We start from the raw sequence: 24,747 nt of genomic DNA, 5'->3' as shown, positions 1-24,747 counted from the left end.
CCGCCGGCCGGATGAGCTGCTCTTGTCTCTGCAGGCGTCTGCTCTCACTGTGGGACAGAAGGTCAGTCTGAGGTGCAGAGGTCATGACGTCTGTGGGGACGCGTCTCAGGTGTGTGTGTGCGTGTGTGTGTGCGTGTGCGTGTGTGTGTGTGTGTGTGTGTGTGTGTGTGTGTGTGTGTGTGTGTGTGCGCAGATCTTCCTCCACTGTGAGCTGAAGGCATGGGTTGACCAGAGCCTGGATGTCCATGGGAAAGCCTGCCAGTACATGCAGACGCAGCACAGGTCACACACACACACACACACACACACACACACACGTATGAAATTACACACTTTCTTTTTGTAATTGTGTGTGTGTGTGCGCGTGCAGATGGGTGCTCCTGGATGATCCAGCCCAGAGTTATGCCTGTTCCTGCTGTGAGTCCACCTGCACACCGAGAGACACTGAAGGTGTGTGTGTGTGTGTGTGGTCTGCCGCTAGTAAGGTTGTGCAGTTGTGTGTTTACACTGGTCTTCTGTACAGGTGTATCCGCACGCAGAGTTGTGGGTCCGTTTATAATCGTAGATGAGAGCGGCGCATCACTGGACACACACTCCAGCCCTGAACACGGTGTGTGTGCTCACAAAACAACTGTGTGTGTGCGCTGTTCCCTGCTGCTCCATTTGACTTTTCAGGGTGTGTGTGTGTGTGTGTGTGTGTGTGTGTGTGTGTGTGTGTGTGTGTGTGCAGGTCTGAGAGAGGCTCCAGTGTGGGTGCTGGTGTTGTCAGTGTCTGCTGCTCTGATCATCATCACCGCTGTTCTGGCCTTCAGCTATTACCTGTGCTTCTGGAGAGGAGGACGCCTCGGCTACCGACCCAGCAGAGACCTGCTCAGCAAATACTGACCCAGCAGACCAAATACTGACCCAACAGAGACCTGCTGACCCAGTCTTACAATAAACATTCAGAATTAATCTCTCATGATTCTGTCAGTGCTGTTTTCTGTTCTGCCGTGTGTGTGTGTGTGTGTGTGTGTGTGTGTGTGTGTGTTGGTGTGTGTGTGTGGCTCGTGGCCATCCCGGCGCACACGTACTGACCTGACTCTGGGTGATTCAAATGTATATGAGACCCTTTCTCTGCGGATGCTGTAGCGCCTCCTGGTGGATGCAGCTGATCTGTCATCAGTACTGTGATGTGGAGCCCACAGTGCTCATCTCTAGTGGAGGGCTGTGATTGGTCGTCTGGCTGACGGTGAGCTGAAAGGTGTGTGTGAGTGCTGCTGTTTAACTCTGTCATCATCATGAATATTCATCACTCTCTGTCTCTGTCAGGCTGGAGTGTGCTTCTATTGGCCGTCAGCTGCTGGAGGCGTGTCTACAGTTGATTGGCTCTTCATCCTCAGCCTGTCTGGTTTCCATGGAGACGCAGGGGTCTATTGTGGAGGTCTAGGTGAGAATGTGCACTTCTGTCCAAGCTGCTTTTGTTCATCACACACACACACACACACACACACACACACACACACACACACACACACACACACAGAACACTCACACTGAGCAGCTAAAGGGGATCATCTTTATAGCAGGACACTACTGTCGCCTCACTGCACTCAGGTCTCTGGCTCAAGTCTCGGCTGGGTCAGTGTGTGTTTCTGTGTGGAGTTTGCATGTTCTCCCTGTGTTGGCGTGGGTTTCCTCCGGGTGCTCCGGTTACAGTCCAAACACATGCGCTATAGGGGAACTGATCAACTACACTGGCCGTAGTGTGTGAGTGTGTATGGGTGTTTCCCAGTACTGGGTTGCAGCTGGAAGGGCATCCGCTGTATAAAACATATGCTGGAATAGTTGGTGGTTCATTCCACTGAGGCGACCCCTGATGAATAAGGGACTGAGCTGAAGGAGAGTGACTGACTGAATGTGTTCAGCGCTGGAGCTGGGTGACGGGAGCGCTGCATGGCTGCAGTGAGGATCCGCTTTCTCCACAGCAGCAGTGACGCAGACACACGAGCGAGAATAATCTCAGCTAAAGTGAAGATAAACCGCAAACACAGACAGAACACATCACAGATCATGTCCAGACCGGCACAACTCCAGTCAGACAGCAGCTCCGCCAGGCTGCAGGGCCGCGTGTGATTGGCTGGATGACTGCTGTAGATGGGGATTATGGGTGCTGCGCTGGGGATTATGGGAAACTGAGTTCAGAGTGAGGCTATTAGTGATCTGCAACTCCTGATTCAAAAGGCATTGCTGAACTGCATTGTGGGTCCGTCAGCGCCGCTTCAGTGGCATCGCTCGCTGCAGAATTTCTTAATGTTCCAATCACCAACAGAAGAGCCAGCCAATCAGACTGCTTCATGCAAATACCCCAGCTCAGGCAGTCGCTGATTGCAGTCTAATTTCACTGGCTGACGCAGCTGTGATGATCACGCCAGCCCTAACTTTAGACACGCCCTCTGTCCAGTGTTGACGCTGACACCCTGTGTGAATGGAGCGTAATGGAGCCCTCTGGTGGTCAGCAGGTGGAAACACCGCTGAGATTTGGTTTAATCATCTGTGTTCACACTTCACAAGTGAAAATACATGATGAGGACATGTTCACACTGCAGAGGTGTGTATGATGCTGCTGCCGCTCCATCCTGTCATCTAGTGATGCTGTATGAGAGACTCGAGGAGCAGAAGGCCAGAGAACACACACACACACACACACATACACACACACACGCAGTGAGAGTGTTTGCTTGTGAGAGTGTTTGCTTCCATTCATTTTGCTGCTTAGTCCCTTAATTCATCAGGGGTTGCCACAGCAGAATGAACCGCCAACTATCCCATTATGCAGCAACAGTCAAGTAATAAGCATGTTTTTTACACGTGCACTGCTGTACAGTGGAGTTATAGTTACCTGTGTGCGCTGGTGATGAAGATGATGATGATGAAGCTCCGCTTCTCCAGCAGATGTTGAGTCTCGTCCTCGTCTCCATCTACTGTTAGTGCAAACACACACGAGCGTCTCTGAGAGGATCTGGAGTGTTGATCTAGTGGATTACGGAGGATTATTACGCCTCTTAAACTCTGCTTACAGCCGGCTCACGTCCACTACACACTGAGGAGAGTCATTACTTACTCAAGCCCGTCACAACCGCTGTGTGTTCAGCTGACTCAGCTTAATCTGATAATGATGCAGATCATCACTGGGGTTACTCGCATACTCACAGCAGATCATCACTGACTCTCCCGCCGCTTATTCTCTATTCATCAGGGCTCGCCACAGCAGAATGAACCGCCAACTATTCCAGCATATGTTTTACACAGCAAATGCCCGTGCAGCTGCAACCCTGCTCTGGGAAACACCCATACACACATTCACACTCGCACACTACGGCCAGTTTAGTTGATCAGTTCCCCTATAGCGCATGTTTACACTGGTCGTAGTGTATGAGTGTGTATGGGTGTTTCCCAGTGCAGGGTTGCGGCTGGAGGGGCATCTGCTAAGTAAAACGTATGCTGGAATAGTTGGTGGTTCATTCTGCTGTGGTGACCCTGATGAATAAGGCACTGAGCTGAATGATGGATTGATCAGTGAGGGGTCATGGTGGTGTTTTTGCATGTGGTTGTTACGCTGTGATATGAGCTGTGATGGACGATTCTCTTGGGTATTATTGTGTAATTTGCCATCATATTTGTAATCTTCATCATATATTATATGTGTCGCTGTAGTTCAGCAAACTCTTGTAAACTGGATTGAGCTGTTCTAGAGTGAGGACTGATTTGGTGAACTGTTCTCCTCCTTCAGCTCTATAATGTGGAAAGGCGGAGATCATCACGCTGCTCCATCTCTACAGTCTCCTGAGCTCTTGCTGGAGGAATCATCTGAGTGTTCGGTGTGACTGAAAGATGTTTAACGTGTGTGTGTGTGTGTGTGTGTGTGTGTGTGTGTTGTAACATTGTGAATCTGTTGTTTATTGCATAAATAAAAACAGCACACTTCAGCACGCTTCACCTGTAAGAGTCCTCCTCCTCCAGTCAGAGTTTCTGTGAGTGTGGAACAAAAGTAGACGCTTTACAGAATGTACAGGCTGCTGGCGGTCATTAGTCCTACAGTGTGAGCCGCTGCTGTTCAGGGCCTTGATCTGGTCTACAGTCAGTTCTGCTGAGAACACACCGCTACAGGCACTCATCAGGGTCCCTGGATAGGGAGCACACTTCAGAGTAACCTTGGAGGTGAATGAGCGGAGCCTTGAGGAATAATGAAGAGTCACTCTGAGGCAGACAGACAGACAGACAGGCAGACAGACAGACAGACAGACAGCACACTTGCCTCAAACCCTCTTCAGAAAATGGCCTTTGCAGAGTGTGTGTGTGCGTGTGCGTGCGTGCGCGCGGGCCCATGGTAAGCTGTGATTTGGCCCAGCAGCTGGTCTGAGAACAGAGTCTTTTTGAAATCTAATGTCGCGTTTTCTTTGTTTAATTGCTGAAAGCTGAGTGAATGTAAATGTGCTGATTCAATACAGTGGATGGATCAGAGTTGACATGTTTATAGAGGACCGTGCAGAGACTTCAGTGAGCAAGCGCAGGTGAATGCAGACTGAGCTGGAGCTACGCTGTTATTGCAGTGAGTTATGCGTTTATAAGCTGGACTGCATCAGTTCATAGGGTTATATGTGTTTTATTCATTACAAATATTATTATAAGTCAGGAAATCACACATGGCATCTGTGATGTTTTAGCCCTTTATATGAAAAGGTTTGGGCATCGCTGATCTACAGAGTCAGTCCATATTAAACTCAGTCAAAGCTGCCTGTTCATCTGAAACACTCATGATTATTATTATTATTATTATTATTATTATTATTATTATTATTATTATTATAAGAACAGCTCGCACTGATACAGTCAGGTGAATATATCACTAATACACTGTCAAACCTGTGCTGTGTCCACCAGAGGGCGCTGATAGACCACATATCAGAAACACAGCAGAACTCAAACACACACACACACACACACACACACACTTAATATAAACTCATCCACACACAAAACATAATACACACAGTTTCTTTCACTCACACACAATTTATATATAAATATATATACACACACACACACACACACACACACACACACACACACACACATTCTCTCGTGTATACTCGCGCACACACACAGATCATGTAAATGTGAATGCTGTAGTTCCTCGTTCCTCCGCTGCAGGGCGCTCAACACCTGCCGTTAGTCTCCTCCAGTTTCCGTTCATGTGTTTAATTAATCTCGTCATTCAAGCGCTCAGGTTTGTTTATCCGCTCATTCAGATCTCATCATCGTGATTCACCTGTTGTAAAATGAACATTTATCAGACACTGGCTCTTCATAATGTGCTATATCAGATTTGTGGGTGTGTTGAAGTGGCGTGGTGTCTGCTTAACTCTGCAGTGGGTCAGTGATGACTGTAACCACACTAACACTGCCTGATCAGTTATAGCTGGTAATGGTGTTCAATAATTTAATTCTGCAGTTTGAAATGTCGAGTGAACGAGAGCAGAGCGCTAAATAACGCAGAAATGTGGGAAAACTGAAGTAAAGCTGCTGATATGAGCAGAAGAGCTCAGTTTCATATATCAGGATATCAATAATGCAGTTATATGATGATCACCGTCACACACTGCAGCACAACACCTCCATCTCCACTGAGACATGCGGTCAGCAATTACACACACTGCACACACATGATCCACTGCGTTTTATTTAGAAATATATATTAATAAAAATAATGCATTTCTCCCATACTGCTTATTTAGAGGACTCACACACACACACACACATCTACTGACAAACTGCATTCTCCACCCTAACACACTGATGCGCAGCACAGTACTCCTCCATAACAGCAGATCTGTGTGTGTTTGTGTGTGTGTGTGTGTGTGTGTTTGAGCTGTTCCTCATGGGGACCTTCAGTTCCCCCAGCATGTAATCCACTTAATACAGGAGCATATCCCAGCATGCCTTGAACCTTTAATCTGCAGCCTCAGTGACTGTACCTCAGATTGTGATCTGTTTACCTGCTAACATGCAGTTTAATCAGCTCCGTGATGACCAGCTCACTGCAGTAATGTTCATGTTCAGCTGCATTTGGAGAAGTACACACACATGCAGTACATTACTGATAATACAGCAGCTATAACACTGATCATCCTCTAACCAGATCAATCCAGCATATAACTGAACCTGTCCTCATCTTCCCCGCATCACATGTCAACAGCACACAGTGTAGTTCTGCAGTAAAGCTGCGGTCACACTGGGCTTTTCCTCCCGTACACTTCCTTTCATAAGCACTCAAACACGTCAGATCAGAAACACGGGTCATGCGTTAAGTTTCGCAGGTTGCTGTGGTGGAGAGTTCAAGCTTGGTGAACTCTGACCTGCGAAATCGCATCACTTGACTGCGTGAGACCAATCGAGGATCAAGACATGACCTCTCTGAACAGAAAACTAAACCATGAAGCAATCGCTCGCTTTATTAATGACTAATAAACTTGTTTAATCCCGCAGCGCCGTACGACAGAATTTCGCACACACAAACTCTAGTGTGACCGCAGCTTAATTGATCTGTTGTGGTGATTCTACAGTTGCTATGGTAACACAACAACTACAGTGATATAAAGAAATGAGCCAGTACTGTAGTTGTCTACAGCTGTAGGGTATATTATACTGCACTACAGCACAGTTGACCGTAGTAAGCACTACAGTACACTACAGAGTTTAGGGTTGATCAGTTGACTGTAGTTGTAGTGTGCTGCAGCGTTCATTAAGTTGTGTAATGCACTGGATTAGGACACACCACTATTCATCTGGAAGCACACACTAATCAAACACACTTCAACACACACACACACACACACACACACACACACACACACACACACACACACTTATGTGTGTCATAACCTATATTTCTGTGTCTGTCTTTCTGTTTACTGGAGATCAAAGCCTGTGTGGAGCTCTCGGTCCGTGGATTACACACACACACACACACACACACACACACACACACACACACACACACACACACAAAAACACACACACACACACCAGTGGAGTGACGCTTTCCCTCTGCAGCAGGGTGAATGAGGAGTCCGCATGTTCAGGAGAGCGAGGATTGAACTCAATTAGAGGAGAATAGAGCAGTGAAAGCATCCAACACACACACACACACACACACACACACACACACACACACACACACACACACAGACGCTATTCACCTGAGAAGTGTTTCCATTGAACCATGCAAAGATTCAAAAGTGCTTTTTAGCATGAGGAACATATATCATCATTTTAGACACACACACACACACACACACACTAATGCGGTTTCTTGCACAATAAAGCTGCCAGCTCGATTTGACAAGCGTTTCTACAATAACAACAAATGGCACAACACACACACACACACACACACACACACAGGAGCAATGAGTGACGGAAATGCCGCAGTAAGACTCCCTTTACTTGTAGAACAGTGTTACGCTGGCGTGAAGCTTCTGGAGTTGTGTGAAAGGGTTGAAAATTTGCTGAAAAATCTCAGACTTAGTGAATGTCTCTCTCACACACACACACACACACACTGGGTGTGTGTTATCATACTGTTGTTAGTTATCAGACTGTTATGTGCGAGTTAGCAGACTGTTGTGTGTATCAGGGTGTGAGTTATCAGACTGGTGTGTGATATCAGACTGTTGTGTGTTATCAGACTTTTGTGTGTTATCAGGGTGCGTGTTATCAGACTGGTGTGTGTTATCAGACTGTTATGTGCAAGTTAGCAGACTGATGTGTGTTATCAGGGTGTGTGTTATCAGACTGTTGTGTGTTATCAGACTTTTGTGTGTTATCAGACTGTTATGTGCGAGTTAGCAGACTGATGTGTGTTATCAGGGTGTGTGTTATCAGACTGGTGTGTTTTATCAGACTGTTGTGTGTTATCAGGGTGTGTGTTATCAGACTGTTGTGTTATCAGACTATTGTATGTGTTATCAGACTGTTGTGTGTTATCAGAGTGTGTGTTATCAGACTGTTAAGTGTGTGTTATCGGACTGTTGTGTGTTTTCAGAGTGTGTGTTATCAGACTGTTGTGTGTTATCCGACTGTTAAGTGTGTGTTATCAGACTGTTGTGTGTTATCAGAGTGTGTGTTATCAGACTGTTAAGTGTGTTATCAGGGTGTGTGTTATCAGAGTGTGTGTTATTAGACTGTTAAGTGTGTGTTATCAGACTAGTGTGTGTTATCAGACTGTTGTGTGTTATCAGAGTGTGTGTTATCAGACTGTTGTGTGTTATCAGACTGTTGTGTGTTATCAGAGTGTGTGTTATCAGACTGTTGTGTGTTATCAGACTGTTGTGTGTTATCAGAGTGTGTGTTATCAGACTGTTGTGTGTTATCAGAGTGTGTGTTATCAGACTGTTGTGTGTTATCAGACTGTTAAGTGTGTTATCAGGGTGTGTGTTATCAGACTGTTAAGTGTGTGTTATCAGACTGTTGTGTGTTATCAGACTGTTAAGTGTGTTATCAGGGTGTGTGTTATCAGACTGTTAAGTGTGTGTTATCAGACTGTTGTGTGTTATCAGACTGTTAAGTGTGTGTTATCAGACTGTTGTGTGTTATCAGACTGTTAAGTGTGTGTTACCAGACTGTTGTGTGTTATCAGACTGTTAAGTGTGTGTTATCAGACTGTTGTGTGTTATCAGACTGTTAAGTGTGTTATCAGGGTGTGTGTTATCAGACTGTTAAGTGTGTGTTATCAGACTGTTGTGTGTTATCAGACTGTTAAGTGTGTTATCAGGGTGTGTATTATCAGACTGTTAAGTGTGTGTTATCAGACTGTTGTGTGTTATCAGACTGTTAAGTGTGTTATCAGGGTGTGTGTTATCAGACTGTTAAGTGTGTGTTATCAGACTGTTGTGTGTTATCAGACTGTTAAGTGTGTTATCAGGGTGTGTGTTATCAGACTGTTAAGTGTGTGTTATCGGACTGTTGTGTGTTATCAGACTGTTAAGTGTGTTATCAGGGTGTGTGTTATCAGACTGTTAAGTGTGTGTTATCAGACTGTTGTGTGTTATCAGACTGTTAAGTGTGTTATCAGGGTGTGTGTTATCAGACTGTTAAGTGTGTGTTATCGGACTGTTGTGTGTTATCAGACTGTTAAGTGTGTTATCAGGGTGTGCGTTATCAGACTGTTAAGTGTGTGTTATCGGACTGTTGTGTGTTATCAGACTGTTGTGTGTTATCAGACTGTTAAGTGTGTTATCAGGGTGTGTGTTATCAGACTGTTAAGTGTGTGTTATCAGACTGTTGTGTGTTATCAGACTGTTAAGTGTGTGTTATCAGACTGTTGTGTGTTATCAGACTGTTAAGTGTGTGTTACCAGACTGTTGTGTGTTATCAGACTGTTAAGTGTGTGTTATCAGACTGTTGTGTGTTATCAGACTGTTAAGTGTGTTATCAGGGTGTGTGTTATCAGACTGTTAAGTGTGTGTTATCAGACTGTTGTGTGTTATCAGACTGTTAAGTGTGTTATCAGGGTGTGTATTATCAGACTGTTAAGTGTGTGTTATCAGACTGTTGTGTGTTATCAGACTGTTAAGTGTGTTATCAGGGTGTGTGTTATCAGACTGTTAAGTGTGTGTTATCAGACTGTTGTGTGTTATCAGACTGTTAAGTGTGTTATCAGGGTGTGTGTTATCAGACTGTTAAGTGTGTGTTATCGGACTGTTGTGTGTTATCAGACTGTTAAGTGTGTTATCAGGGTGTGTGTTATCAGACTGTTAAGTGTGTGTTATCAGACTGTTGTGTGTTATCAGACTGTTAAGTGTGTTATCAGGGTGTGTGTTATCAGACTGTTAAGTGTGTGTTATCGGACTGTTGTGTGTTATCAGACTGTTAAGTGTGTTATCAGGGTGTGCGTTATCAGACTGTTAAGTGTGTGTTATCGGACTGTTGTGTGTTATCAGACTGTTGTGTGTTATCAGACTGTTGTGTGTTATCAGACTGTTGTGTGTGTGTGTGTGCTGTTGCTGCTGTATTATCAGATGTTTAGCTGTAGACTGCAGTGTTTGCTCAGGTTACTCGGTGCTGTGCTGATAGACTGCTGCTGTCTCTCTCTCTCTCCTCTCCAAACGCACCACACACTGTCTTCACCTGAGAGTGAAGGATGATCTTCATGATGGGGGCTGTGCCTTTAATTAAAGCATAATGTGTTTGTTTAGAGCAGCAGCGAGACCTCGACGACAGCACACACACACACACACACACACACAGTGACGTACCTGGCGCAGCAGATGAAGACGAGACGGTCAGCGGGATAAAGTGGCTTTCTGATGGCGCTCTCAGTGCAGTAATGAGGGCCGCAGCCTCGGCAGCAGGATAAACATTATTTCTGGCATATTGTGGCTGCCAGTCGCTTATTTATGGCCCGGCTTTTGTGTGCTGCGAGCTAATAACGCTTCAGAAAAGCAGCGGAGTGGAAGCCTTTCCCTCACTGCGCCACGGCCACTCCAGAGCACATCAAACGCCGGCTCCGGGCCCCGCTCCCATAATTGCACACCTATTGTTCCCGACGCAGAGCCCAACAGCGGACCAAAGGGAAAATGGAGCCGGCGAGAGGGGGAAACCGGCCTCGATAATGAGCCCACTACAGCTGAGTGAATATACTCTAAAACAATGCCAACGGCTGAGCAGCGCTGAGTTCCTCACCCTGATGACGAGGGTTTGGAGAACCAGAACGCTGGTGTACGAGACGGAGACGCCGGCCGCTGCACACACACTGGAGGAAGGAGACAGCTGGACTGTACCATGCTGGACGGACACCCATGAGGACCGCAGCCGAGGGGGAAACGCGTGAGAAAATGACGAAGGCAGTGATGATACTGGAGCCGCACACTGCTGTTCTGACCACTGTATAGTCCACACGTCTACAACATCTAATCAAGAGCAGTGATCTAGACAAGCTCAGCAGATTAACAGAGATTTCATATCAAACCAGCAGAGTAATCTGACGATGGCGTGAGCAGAACACACGCGTCTCCAGTTCCAACAACATCAGGGGGATTTCAGTCACTCACTCACTCTCCTTCAGCTGAGTCCCTTATTCATCAGGGGTCGCCACGGTGGAATGAACCACCAACTATTCCAGCATATGTTTACGCAGTGAATGCCCTTCCAGCTGCAACCATCACTGGGAAACACCCATACACACTACACTAAGGCCAGTGTAGTTGATCAGTTCCCCTATAGCGCATGTGTTTGGACTGAAACCGGAGCACCCGGAGGAAACCCACGCCAACACGAGGAGAACATGCAAACTCCACACAGAAACACCAACTGACCCAGCCGAGAATCAAACCCAAGACCTTCTTGCTGTGAGCCCACAGTGCGAACCCCTGAGCCAGCATGCTGCCATGAGGGGTTGATTTAGTGCGAGTAGAAAGCGTCCCGCTGTGAACGAGACTCTACACTGACTGGTAAAAGTGTCGCGCAGTGATGGAGCACAGCATATCTGCAGTGATTGGTCAGATCTGTGGATCGTTTATTTACATTTACTCAAAAATTACCATTAGACATTTAGCAGAGGCGTTTGTCCAAAGCGACACACAATTGAAGAGGCATTCAGAGACTCAACGAGAGGCAACACACTCGACAAGAGCTGATATACTCAACCCCGGCTCATTCTGAGTATGTACTCCTGTCCACGCTTCTGGAGAGCGCCGAATACGTCCCAGGAGCTGCGTTCTTTTGCAGTGTTTGTTTTGGTGAATCCAGCAGAGGGCGCTGTGTACACGTTTACACATCTCAGAGTTCCCTCGCGAGTGCCATTCACACCTGCTGTTCTCTCGTAAATCCAGCAGAGGGCGCTGTCCACTGACTGACTGACTGACTGACCCACCCTCCTCCTTCCCTAAACCCAGCCGACAGTGTTTTGAAAAGCAGTCCAGCAATAGAAAAGTCCTGGCCTGGTTTTCAGCAGGTTTTCAGATTTCCCTCGTCCTCACTCTGTTATTTACTTCTTTATTTTATTTTTCAGCTTCTGTTTTTGTCTTTCCTGCTTTCTGGAACCGTTCTTCACCAGACTCGACCCCATCGTCATGATCAACTCCTCTCTGCGTCTCAAATCCGCTGAGATCCACTGGACAAACCGGTATCAGCAGTGAAGCCGTCCATGTGGAGGTGAGCGGTCAGCTGGTATGGTGTAGAGGAGCGTCGTCATCCCGGCCCGTAGCGTTGGCTTTAAAGAGGAAATGCAGCCATACACACCTCTGACTACATCATTCACCATCTGCAGAAATGTGGACCGGGCCACGCTTTCACTACCAGCCTGAGTTGACTATACTGAGGAGCTGTGTGTGCGCTCAGTGTTTCTGCAGGTGGTTTGTGGAGCCCACTCACCTGCATGAGGAACTCTCTGAAACACAGAGTGTGTTGAGCTCAGATGAGGAGATGTGCAATATAGAGAAGTCTTTCCCTGAGCTGCAGCAGGTGTAAACGTGAGAGGCCACACACACACACACACACACACACACACACTCACGCAGAGGTCAGCGCGTCTTTATGAGGTATGATGTTTATGGCGATGAGAGTAAAGCGGAGTCTGACCCTGACCTGAAGGAGAGCATGGGGGAAACACACCTCTGGGCTGTAATTAGCGGCCGCATGGGGATCAGTGTGTGTGTGTCCATAATCCCGCATGAGACTCACCTGTGCACACACACAGGGGCTGCTGCAGGACACACACACACACACACACAGAGGTGACCCAGATACGGCTGTTTTTCCTCTGGATCCTCGTCTCCTGTGAGGTGGCTGTAATTGAGGAGTGAATGCGATGTGGCTCTTCAGGCCCGTGTCAGTGTCCGAGCGCGCCCAGAGCCCGCAGAGTGTGTGTGTGTGTGTGTGTGTGCTGACAGATGCACAGATCTGCCTGGACACAGTGAATATGCAGCAGGAGCACGCTGTATCTACACACACACACACACACGCACACACACACACTGCCGCTTCCGCTCAATGTCACAAAACACACTCGCAATTAACTCTGCGGCCCTCCTGTGCCCGACGGGGCCCGACCGACCCCCATGCAGAGACCCTGAACACACACACAGACACACAGAGGAGGTTCACTGCATTCACTGACCGGACGGACGCCGCAGATGTGAGCAGATGTAGGGCTGTGTTCAGACATGATGAAGAGGTTCTCAGTGAGCAGCAGTGTGGTCTGGATGTGGAGATTACTCTGCTGCTCACTGATAACCTCTCCTCACTTGACTCATCATGTCTGAACACTGCTCTGTGTTTAGTGTCTGTCCAGGAAACGCTCTTGATTTCAGACTGATCAGACATTTGGACTAGAAACAGACACAAACTCAGAGCAGATCAGTGTTTGACTCCAACATGTCGGCTCTTCATGGTGTCCTCAGCCCTGACCTGCTCCTGCTCCAGCTTCTGGAGTTCTGCTGAACATGAAAGAAGATATTTTGCAGAATGTTGAAAATCAGTAACCCCTGACACTCAGTATGAGGAAAACTGAACCCTGTGTGTGTGTGTGTGTGTGTGTGTGTGTGTGTGCGCGTGCGTGTGTGTGTGTGTGTGTGTGTGTGTGTGTGTGCGCGTGCGTGTGTGTGTGTGTGTGTGTGTGTGTTTAGGTTAGCAGTGTTCCCTGCCGAGGGCTCTCAGTAATGGAGCGGCTCCTAGTGCACTACTGCTGGAGGAGTTTAGGGGCCCACAGCTATAATTACACTAGCATGAGCACTGAGCGTACGCCCGGGGCCTGATGACACACACACACACACACACACACCGCCGGCTCACAGGCCCTAACAAGAACTCCATGTCCAGTCCCTTTCACCTTCATCTGCACTAATTACTGAAGCAACACACACATACAAACATAAACACACACACAAAGGCACATATATACATGCACACACACATACACAAACATACACACTATAATAAACATACATACACACAAACACAAATGTACACACACATACACACACTGTACAAACATAAACACACACACACACATACAAACATAAACACACATACAAACATAAACATACGCACAAATGCACACACATACATAAGCGTACACACACAAACAGAAGCACACGCAACCATACATACTCACACACACAAACATAAACACATGCATGTACACACATATAAACATACACACACACACACACACACACACACACACACAAACACAGATACACAAATGCACAAATACACACACACACATACAAACAGAAACACACACATACACAAATGCACACACACATACAAAAATAACAAACATAAAGACACATGTACACACACACAAACACACACACACACACACACACACACACAAACAAAAACACATACACATGCATACACACACAAATGCCCACACACACATGCACACACACATGCATTCATTCACTCACTCTCCTTCAGCTTAGTCCCTTTATTTATCAGGGGTCGCCACAGTGGAATGAACCACCAACTATTCCAGCATGTTTTACACAGCAGATGCCTTGTTTTACCCTTCCAGCTGCAACCCAGTCCTACAAAACAGCCATACACACTCATTCACACACACACACACTCATACACTTTGGCCAGTGTAGTTGATCAGTTCCCCTATAGCGCATGTGTTTGGACTGTGGGGGAAACCGGAGCACCCGGAGGAAACCCACACCAACACGGGGAGAACATGCAAACTCCACATCTAAATCTATATTTATTGCTCCTCGTATGAGTGTGCGGCCATGAGGAGCAGACTGTGTGTGTGTGTGTGTGCGTGTGGGCTTGTGTGTGTGTGTGTGTGTGTGTGTGTGTGTGTGTGTGTGTGTGTGTGTGTGTGTGTGTGTGTGTGTGCGTGTGTGTGCGTCTCGGCTCCAGTGACATCACTCATTAAAGAGGTTTATATTGGTGTGTTTATGTCCCGTCGCTGCCGAGCGGAGCCCAAATGAGCGAGCGCTGGGACATGAAAGGCCGACCCTAAACAGATCATGATGTTGTCCTGCCGTTACCATACTCTGCTCATTAGGACAACACACTGGCGGCGGCACACGGCCTCCTTCAGCCTGATTACACGTGCAGAAACGCTCCAGCTCAGGGACAAGATACAACATCACTCCCGTCTCCTTACTGCGGTCCAAAACCCACAGCAGTAGAGGAGCCGAACACGGCGGCTTCACCTCAGAGACAGGATGAGGAGAGTTTCAGTCAAGTCAGCAGAGTGATGTTAGTGTGTGTGTGTGTGTGTGTGTGTGATCAGTGATGTCAGCGTCTGGCCCCTCACCCCTGTCTTCAGAGGTCAAAGGTCATCTTCTCACGCCGCACCGTCACCTCAGCGCTGCAGCAGAGGAGAGGAAGAGGTGCACAATAGACGGCAGCTTTGATGCTGCTGGAGGAAGAGTTGTGCTGGGCGTGCAGCGCTCATGTGAAAGTGACTCCGCGCCGCACCTTCACCACAGCCAATAATGGAGGACAAATATAGCACACAATAGCGGCCGGCGGCGACACTCGCGCAGGAAGGGCCGCGGCGGGCGCTGATTGTATGAAAATGAGTGATTTGCTGGAGCAGAGACAGTGTTGAAGCGGCGGCCGCTCCGGCTCACAGCCTGGAGGAGGAGGAGGAGGCCAGATCTGTCCTGAAGGTCACACACACACACACACACACACACACACTCACTCCACCCATGATGCATTGTGGACAGACGGCCGTGGCGGCGGAGTGACCCGAACACCTCAGCTGTGCAGATTCTTACACCCTTCCTAAATGTCCATGAGGAGATTCCAGCGGCGTGTAGAGTGTGTGTCAAACAGCAGAGCGCAGACACGTGCAGACGCTGCCCTCACAGGGACACGGTCAAGACAACACACAGTACAGCTCCTCATCATCTCTCACATTCAGCTCATCTGGGTTTCTCCAGCGCTTCTACACTGTACACTGTCGAACACAGAAGCTCTAGTGAACTGAAGCGGCGTCAGTCCAGTGTTCAGAGCTGAAGATCAGTCCAGTGTGCTTTAATCTGCACTGCTGAAACACCAAAGCCAGCAGGACAGTGCAGGAACACACTTCACCAGCTGACCAAAGTGAAGGAGAGAAGCCAGACTCAGCTGGGTCCACCATCTCTCCTCTGGCCAGACGGTTTGTGCAGAGCTGCAGTCCAGGTGCTGGAGGTGTGAGCGGGTCACCGGCTGGTGTTCAGGCAGGGTCAGTGTGAGGACTCGTCTGTCACTGGGGTCTTACAGGAATCAGTCTCACGCTCTCCACTGCTCCATGACCACCACAGCATCCGCTCAGGATACGGCCTGGTCCAGGATTATGGAGACCTCGGGAATAATAAAAGCAGACTAACATAAGCGCAGACGCCGTCCACATTATGATGTCTTTATAGAAGTGTTCCCGGCTCTGCTTGCCCTGAATAATGAAGACTAACAATCCTCTAGAGCAGAGAGGTCAAACTCCGTTCCTGGAGGGCCGCAGCTCTGCACAGTTTAGCTCCAACCCGGATTAAACACACCTGATCAAACTACTTGAGTCCTTCAGGCTTGTTTGAAACCTACAGATAGGTGTGTTGGAGCTGGGTTGGAAGTAAACTGTGCAGGGCTTCGGCCCTCCAGGAATTGAGTTTGACATCCCTGCTCGAGAGGATCTGGGTTTCATTAGCATTAGTGTTTAATGTGTATGCTAATGCAGTTCTGATGTTCATTTTCAGAGCGTCTGCTAGTGGTTTTATTTCAGATCTGAGCTGAATGATCTGTCTGTGAATGTCAGGTAAATGTGTTTAAACTCACACTGGCAGCATTAGTTGAGCAATACTACACTGGCAGCAGTGCATCATGGCTGTATATCAGCACTGGGGGAGGCGTGAGTTGGCTCTTAGTGTCCCACCAGTGCTGATATACAGCCATATTGCACTGCATGAGTGTGATATTGTCTTTATACAACAGTTCGGCAGCATAATCCTGTATAAAACAGTAAACCAAACATGGAGAGTCTCAAAAGCCTTGTGTATGAGGAACTACTTTCTTCCGCCGTTCATTCATATCTGCAGCTAACGTCAGAACAGCAGAATCCACTGCTCATTCACTAACGTCTCTTTAGACAGACCTCCTGGTTTTTGTGGTTCTGTTATCGATCAATCCAACGCAAAAAGTCGCACAATTTCTCAATCCTGCAAAATCCTCAATTAAACACAAAATAATCACAAAAAAACGGAAATAATCCCATAAAACAGCAAATTCCAACGCAAATAATCAAATTATTGTCATTTCAGTTTGCAATTAAATGTTTTACACAACTTACAGACGTTGTGTGTGTAACCCCGCCGGTCCTACACCACCCAACCCTCTCCGAGCTGGGATCGAACCGGCGACCTTCCGCATGGGAGTGGGTTGCTCTAACAAGGAGGCTGAAGAGGATTTTTTAATATTTATTTTTGTTGCAAAATTTTCTTGGAATTACCTCCATTAAACCTGTCATCTTTATTGCGGAAAATCACACAAAGAAATCTAAAAACTGCGGGTCAGTTTAGAGCGAGTGTTTGAGTGATTCTCTAGCGTAATGTCTAGAGTGATGGCAATACAGCTGATTGAGCTCACATTTTAAGATTATAAGTCTGGACAGCGTGAAATGCCATCAGTCTACAGAGATATCTAGTTCAGTCTGAGAGAGGAGAGAGGCCTGTTCTCCTGCACATTTAACAGCGGCGCAAACAAACCTGTGCAGACGCACAACACAGGTACATTCTCCAGAGCTCTGAGACTGACAGACAGCTCAGATGACGAGCGCCCGGCGTCTGAACCGCCCGCAGCTGGTTCTGGGTATTTAATAAACATGTAAACAATCCCGTTCAGCTCATTAGGTGATTGCAGAGAGCCGCGCTGTCCATAAATCAAGAGTCAGGTTATCACGGCCTCTGATCTGAACTGTACGGGCGCCCAGCTGTCTGCGCGGCCCAAACGCTCCACAGCGGCCTGCAAAGAATTAAATTCCTCCCCGCGGTTCACCTTTCCTGCTGAGACGCCGCAGATACAGTAGAGCTGCAGTACAGTAGAGATGCGTGCGGGTTCACTGAGCAAACCAGCGGGAGCTGCTTTGTGTCTGCTCTCTCCTCCAAAGATCTGAATTCATAAATCAAGAGCATTCTCCACTGCATCCACCGTGAATTAGGAACTGTTTAACAGAAGACTTGAGCAATTTGACAAAACCTGGCATCCTTTCATCTGTTGGCTTGATGGAAACTCAATGCACTGCAGCATCTCATCAGGATTTAATACAGTTCTGTCATGTTAAACTGGTGTTTGCGGGAGGCCTTGTGTGGGTTTGTTTTTATTTATTTTATTTCTTTAGTGCATATCTAACGTCATCAAAATATGTCAAATCGAGCGTCATTTCTCCCGAATCTTTGTCTTCTGTGCAAACTGGGAACAACAGAAGCATATTGAGTAACTTTATAAACAGCACACACTGAATGATGAGAGCATCAGCACATGGTGGACTCATCCTCTGTTCAGCAGGAGCTCTGCATTAATAGATGATAGTAAAGAGTTTATAACGGCAGCTACTCATGCTGAACTCGACTCATAAACACACATGCATGATCTGCCTAATGATTCTGTTTCATACTGTTTAATAACAGTTCTTTTATTAAGTATTGCATTATTTACCAACTATAGTTATATTAAAGAACAGTTAGTGCTATTTTAAAATTCACAATGATTAAACTATTCAGTTAACATTCATATATCTTATTCATTAAGAAGGTGTCTGGTTTGAGTCTTGGCTGGGTCAGATCCTCAGAAACGATCATTAAAGGCTCAGTTTTATTACAAACAGTCAAAATTTAATAAAGGACTTTATTCATTCTATTGATGTGAAGATCCACAAATAAAACTGCATGAAATAACAAATCTTTGCAGCCTTGTCTAAAATGAGATGATGCACAGGTTAAACTTCACTAAATAACAGTGAAATGCTGCATCATAATACAGTGAGCAGCTATTATATTGTGTTGCTTTATCCAGTTATTCAGCCGTGCTTTAACTTTACAGTCGTTTGACTCTTTAGATCAGATTATAAAGATTAGTGATTTCTAGATTTAGTCAGAATAGCTTTAGTTTAAGGGTCAGTTCACCATGAAATCTTAATTCAGTCATCATTTACTCTCTGCTTATTAGTTTCAAACCCTGATGTCAAACCCTGTGTGTCTTCTGTTGAACACAAGATATTGGGATGAATGTTGGAAACCTGGAAATCAGCGTTCCTACAGTCATCAGTGTTCAGTGTGTTCATGTGCTCAGCAGACACTCGCAGCATCTGAACACTTGAGCGAGAGTGAAGTGAGTTTCAGAGGGAACCGTGGCTTTAAACTGACCCTGGATTATCTCTGCTTGATCAGAGCGTCTCCTGGTGCAGACGCTTTGCCTGGGGCACTCGCTCTGTGTGTGTGTGTGTGTATGTGTGTGTGTCTGTGTGTGTGTGTGTGTGTGTGTGTGTGTGTGTGTAGCCTCTGGGAAATACCATAAAGATCCTGTAAAAGTGACATAAAGCTGCATAATGTGATGGTGAACATGTGGAGGAACAGTGTAGATTTTATGGCTGCTCTGATGTCTGACACACTCGATCTGTTCTGAGTCTGAGCCCTGGGTTAAACACGAGACTAACTGACCCAAATATGGAGGCGGCTCAGTGGTTATCACTGTCACCTCACAGCAGGAAGCTCTCTGGTTTGAGTCTCAGCTGGGTCAGTGTGTGTTTCTGTGTGGAGTTTGCATGTTCTCACCGTGTTGGTGTGGGTTTCCTCCAGGTGCTCCAGTTTGCAGTCCAAACACATGCGCTATAGGGGAACTGATCAACTAAACTAGCCGAAGTGTATGAGTGTGTGTGTGTGTGTGTGTGAATGAGTGTTTATGGGTGTTTCCCAGTTGTGGGTTGCAGCTGGAAGGGTGTAAAACGGTTGTGGTGAAGAGACTAAGCCAAAGGAGAATGAATGACCTAAATACAGAGTTCCCATCTGATGGATCCTGCATTATGTCATTGCATCCTACACACACACACACACACACACACACACACACACACACACACACACACACACACACACACACACACACACACACACACACACACACACACACACACACACACACACACACACACACACACACACACACACACATGTCTGAGAGTTGTGGAGCGGCTGTGCTGATGATGGCTGATGTGTTGGCGTGGCGTTCAGAGCCTCTGCTGGATAATGGCGCTCCTGTTCTCCTGTTCTCTGCGATGTGAAGCACATGTAGCGCTGAGCTCCAGTGATGGGAGTAAAGTTCAGGCTGGATCTGAGTGAAAGTCAGTGGTATTGACGGATCACGTGGAGTCGAGACAAACCTTTAATCACCTCAACTTTAACTCACAGCGGAGTCACATTACCCCAATCACAGCAGACGAGCGCTCGCTGGAGACGTGCAGCGCTGGGGAACACACCGCTTATTACCTGCTCTGAGTTCCTGTCCTGCTTCCAGTCCAGAGATCTCTTAAACACAGAACCCTGTTCTAGACAAGCAGAGAATATAGCGCTGTGTTCAGACTAATGAAGAGAGATTCTCAGTGAAACAGCAGAATAATCTGACCATGGAGGAAGAGGAATAATCTGACGTCAAAAGGAGAAACTAGATCCCTCCGCTCCCTCACTGGCAGATTACTCCTCTTGCTGTACTGAGAGACTCTCTGCAGTTCGACTCATTATGTCTGAACACGGCACTATATGCTCTGCTTATCTACAAAATACGTCTTGATTTAAGGGTTTGGAGATATCTGGACTAGAAGCAGGACACAAGGACACGAGAACACGTTTCTGCAGTGTAGATGAGCTCAGTGTCTCGTCTTCATTGACAGTCCCTTTGCCAGACATTAAAGACTCATAAACCAATAAAACTATTCACAAGATAAACAAATGAAGGACAGTGAAGGCCTGTGACAGCGAGTGTTGACATGATCAGCTCATCATGTCTGACACACACACACACACACACACACACACACACACACACACACACACACACACACACACACACACACACGTCAGTGGCAGCGGCTGGGTGAAATGAATCCAGCATTGTTGGCGTTGTGATGATTATTGCGCGGGCGGATGTGCGCTCAGATTATCCTGCAGTATTGTGTCTAATTCGGGAGGCCTGGCTGAATGAGGAAGCGAGGAATATCCTGACCACATCTTTAACCTATTCAGGCGGAATGATGTCATGATTAGAAGAGGAAGCAGACCCCCCCCCCTCCGCACACACACAAACAGATCAAAGAGTGTGTGTGTGTGTGTGTGTGTGTGTGTGTGTGTGTGTGTGTGTGTGTGTGTGTGTGTGTGTGTGTGTGTGTGTGTGTGTGTGTGTGTGTGTGTGTGTGTGTATGTGTGTGTGTGTGTGTGTGTGTGTGTGTGTGTGTGTGTGTGTGTGTGTGTGTGTGTGTCCACTGCCCTTCTCATCTTCTGGCCTTCTCCACACTGAGGCGATGAGGTGACGCTCGACACGCAACAGCACACACACTCATGACACAGGAACACACACATATTTCACCACAAACACACAACTCAGCTCAGTTCAAGTTTACTTCAGTAAAATATAGTCTTATTTTGAGAAATACTGAGTCAAAATATACTGAAACAAGCAAAATAATCTGACAGTGATCCTAAATACAAGCGAAAATAAGATTAATGTCAGATTATTCTGCTTGTTTAGGGGTAAACTCTCTCCATTTTGACTTTATTTCTGAAGACAAGACTATACCCACATAGCAAAATTTCTCTGGCCCAGCTCTGGCCACACGATCAGGTTTTGCTTGGCCCACATGCCGCAGTGAATTACGGTACATGACTGGACCAAATCTGGCTTCCAGACAAGGGCCAAACACAGACCATATCTGAGCCAAGTCTCAGCCAAGTTAATAACTCATAACTGGGCCTGAACTGGGCCAGATAGGTTGGTGTGTCACGATTGCAGTGAAATTGATAAACCCATGGAGTGATGCGCTTTAGGCACACTATGGGCACGCTTTTTCTTAAAGTGACCTGATTGGTCGAATTTTTTTTCTTTACTCAAAAATGATTTTAGTGTATTTTAAATGTGGGTCAAGACTGGCCAAACTCACACGGCCCACTTATCACATTTTTAAATCTGGGCCAAATACTGCGTTTTTCATCTGGCCCAAATCTTGTGTGCCGCCTTAAAGACGGTGCCGCCTCTGCCAAACCCGGGCCATGTTTGCCACATGCTGTATGCCAGTGCCGGATGAATGCCTGATGTGCCAGCTTTATGCCAAATCTGGGCCAGAATTCTTTGCTACTAGGGTATATTTAGTGTTTGTCCAGAAAATGCTCGTGCATTTAAGGATTTTCATATATTTTGAAGGATATAGATAATTAATGTGAGGAGTTTCAGCTTGTCGAGTTAACTCTTCTTGGTTTGCGTTCTCTGTAACAGTGTAGATGTGCTGAAACTCTGCCTGTAGCGGTCTCTTACACTGACTATACTCACCATCCTCAGCCCATTCCTAATGTTGACTCTGTAAAATGTCTGAGAAAGTCGACCTCATTAAGTGTCCGCCTTCATCACAGCTCATGACGGACATTTCTCAGAGAGGGACTAACAGAACTCTTCCCCGACGTCGCTCTGACGTCATGTTGACAGTGGAGTGTCGCTGGTTGATTCGTGCTCGTGATCAGGTCGTCGTGTCTGTGGTGAAACTGTGTTTGGTGTGTGTGTGTGTGTGTGTAGTGCACCCATCAGAAATGCATCAGTCGTATACAGCCGACAGAGGAATTGTGGGATCTGTGTGTGTTCTGATGGCAGATGTTGGAACTGGGCCCTCTTACATTACGAGTACGCTCCGCTTTCCGTTACGGTTTTATAATCACAGATGTGTCAATTTCATTTACGCACAAAATATTAATGACAGTGATTTTACTCCATAGGACACACTCTCCATTAGTGTGTGCTGCCTCTAACACAGCGCTCAACCCCGCTGTGAACACGTCTGCATGGACACGTGTTTCTCTATGTGAGCTTGGGCTTCCCCTGTGCTCATGGATCAGTGTGTGTGCGTGTGTGTATGTGTGCGTGCGTGTGTTTGTGTGTGTGTGTGTGTGTGTGTGTGTGTTTCCCCTCCACATCACCCCTGCTCAGCTGAACTGATGGACCGACTCCAAACCTCCTCCAGATCTGCCAGTCGCTCCTCGAGACCCAGAACTGAGCGTCTGATTGTGTTTCTGCTCATGAGAATCTGAAAACACTGATCACACACACACACACACACACACACACACACACACACACACACACACACACACACACACACACACACACACACTGATAAACCCTTCGTGACCTGCTGTCCTCATTGCAGTGGATCAGGAGATGTGGAGATCTGCAGCTGAGGCTTTCACAGGGTCATGAATGAAGATGTTCCAGGTCGTGTTCAGTTTGACACGCGTCATCTAACATATCTTCATTTGTGTCTGAGGAGGTGGCTCAGTGGTCAGCACTGTGGCCTTACAGCAAGAAGGTCTCTGGTTTGAGTCTCGGCTGGGTCAGTGTGTGTTTCTGTGTGGAGTTTGCATGTTCTCCCTGTGTTGGTGTGGGTTTCCTCCGGGTGCTCCGGTTTAAGTGTGTGTGTGAATGAGTGTTTATGGGAGTTTCCCAGTACTGGGTTGCAGCTGGAAGTGCATCTTCTGTGTAAAGCATATGCTGGAATAGTTGTCGGTTCATTCACTGCAGGCTGCCGTTCCTCACTCACACACACCTGTTCCTCTGTTGCAGTGGTGTCAGAGCAATACCTGGAACAGAACACTAGGTGTCAGTGTAGAGTCGAGCTGTGAAACGTTTCTAATCCTCGACATGTTCGCTTCGGCTGTTTGAGTGTTTCCCGAAGCCTCGCTCTGCCCATGGAGGATGAACACATGAACGCAGGTAACTCCTCTGCTTATTCAGCACACGCTGTCTTCCTCAGGTCTCTTCAGATGCGGGGGTTTCCTCGAGAGCGCCCTCTGGCCTTCAGGAGGAGATGTGCTCCACTGGTCTTCATTGAGGAGATGTGCTGGACAGTCGTAGCTCTGCTGAACTGTGGCTGAAACAAGTGGCTTCCTGCAGTCTGATATCTAGTCCTGATCTTCAGAGGAGGATCAGCAGAAACACACACCGCTCAGGCTGTGCTCTGCCCTGACGCCGAGGGCTGGTGTGTGTGTGTGTGTGTGTGTGTGTGTGTGTGTGTGTTGCAGCAAGTTCAGTCCTGCTGAAGATAAGACAGAGAGAGGATCACTTCAAACGATCTCTTCAAAAGCCGTAACTCAGGCCGGCCTGTCACCTCTCAGTGTAAAATATGTCCTTTCGCCTCAAACTAAAACAAACAACACATCCATCTCCATCTCCGTCTCCAGAACATGTGAAGGAGCGGCTGCCGTTCCAGCACTCTGATTGGCTCTCGCCTGCTCCTCTGTTTGACCACCTTCAGGTGTTTGACGTTCAATTAGACGACGGTTTACAGCTAAAACCAAGTTCAGTGACTCGCAGCTCTGCCTGACACGCCACACTTCAGCTGATCTTCACTGCGCTTTACTGCAGCTGCAGGAGCTTATTCCTGAAGACCTGACGCAAAAGAAGCATCAGAGAAACGTCTGAAGAATAAATATATGGCATATTACAAAAAATATGTACTTA

General features: G+C 47.0%; 1 protein-coding gene across 5 annotated transcripts in view; it reads left to right on the top strand.

The window, feature by feature from the left end:
- Window positions 1–959, top strand: part of LOC137489883 (zona pellucida sperm-binding protein 3) — a 4,681-nt gene extending 3,722 nt beyond the window's left edge. For all 5 annotated transcript variants that reach the window (XM_073951729.1, XM_073951727.1, XM_073951730.1 and 2 more), the window contains 5 exons: window positions 1–61; window positions 194–282; window positions 371–450; window positions 524–610; window positions 731–959. The exon at window positions 1–61 is cut by the window's left edge and continues 36 nt beyond it. In XM_073951729.1, coding sequence (XP_073807830.1) covers window positions 1–61; window positions 194–282; window positions 371–450; window positions 524–610; window positions 731–885 — 472 coding nt within the window. In that variant the 3' untranslated portion in view covers window positions 886–959. The remainder of the gene's footprint in view (window positions 62–193; window positions 283–370; window positions 451–523; window positions 611–730) is intronic.
- Window positions 960–24,747: the final 23,788 nt, after the last annotated feature.

This window comes from Danio rerio, chromosome 5, assembly GCF_049306965.1.
Source record: "Danio rerio strain Tuebingen ecotype United States chromosome 5, GRCz12tu, whole genome shotgun sequence".
Lineage (NCBI taxonomy): Eukaryota > Metazoa > Chordata > Actinopteri > Cypriniformes > Danionidae > Danio > Danio rerio.
The sequence above is the reverse complement of the archived record's forward strand: the minus strand, read 5'-3'. Positions and strand labels throughout refer to the sequence as shown.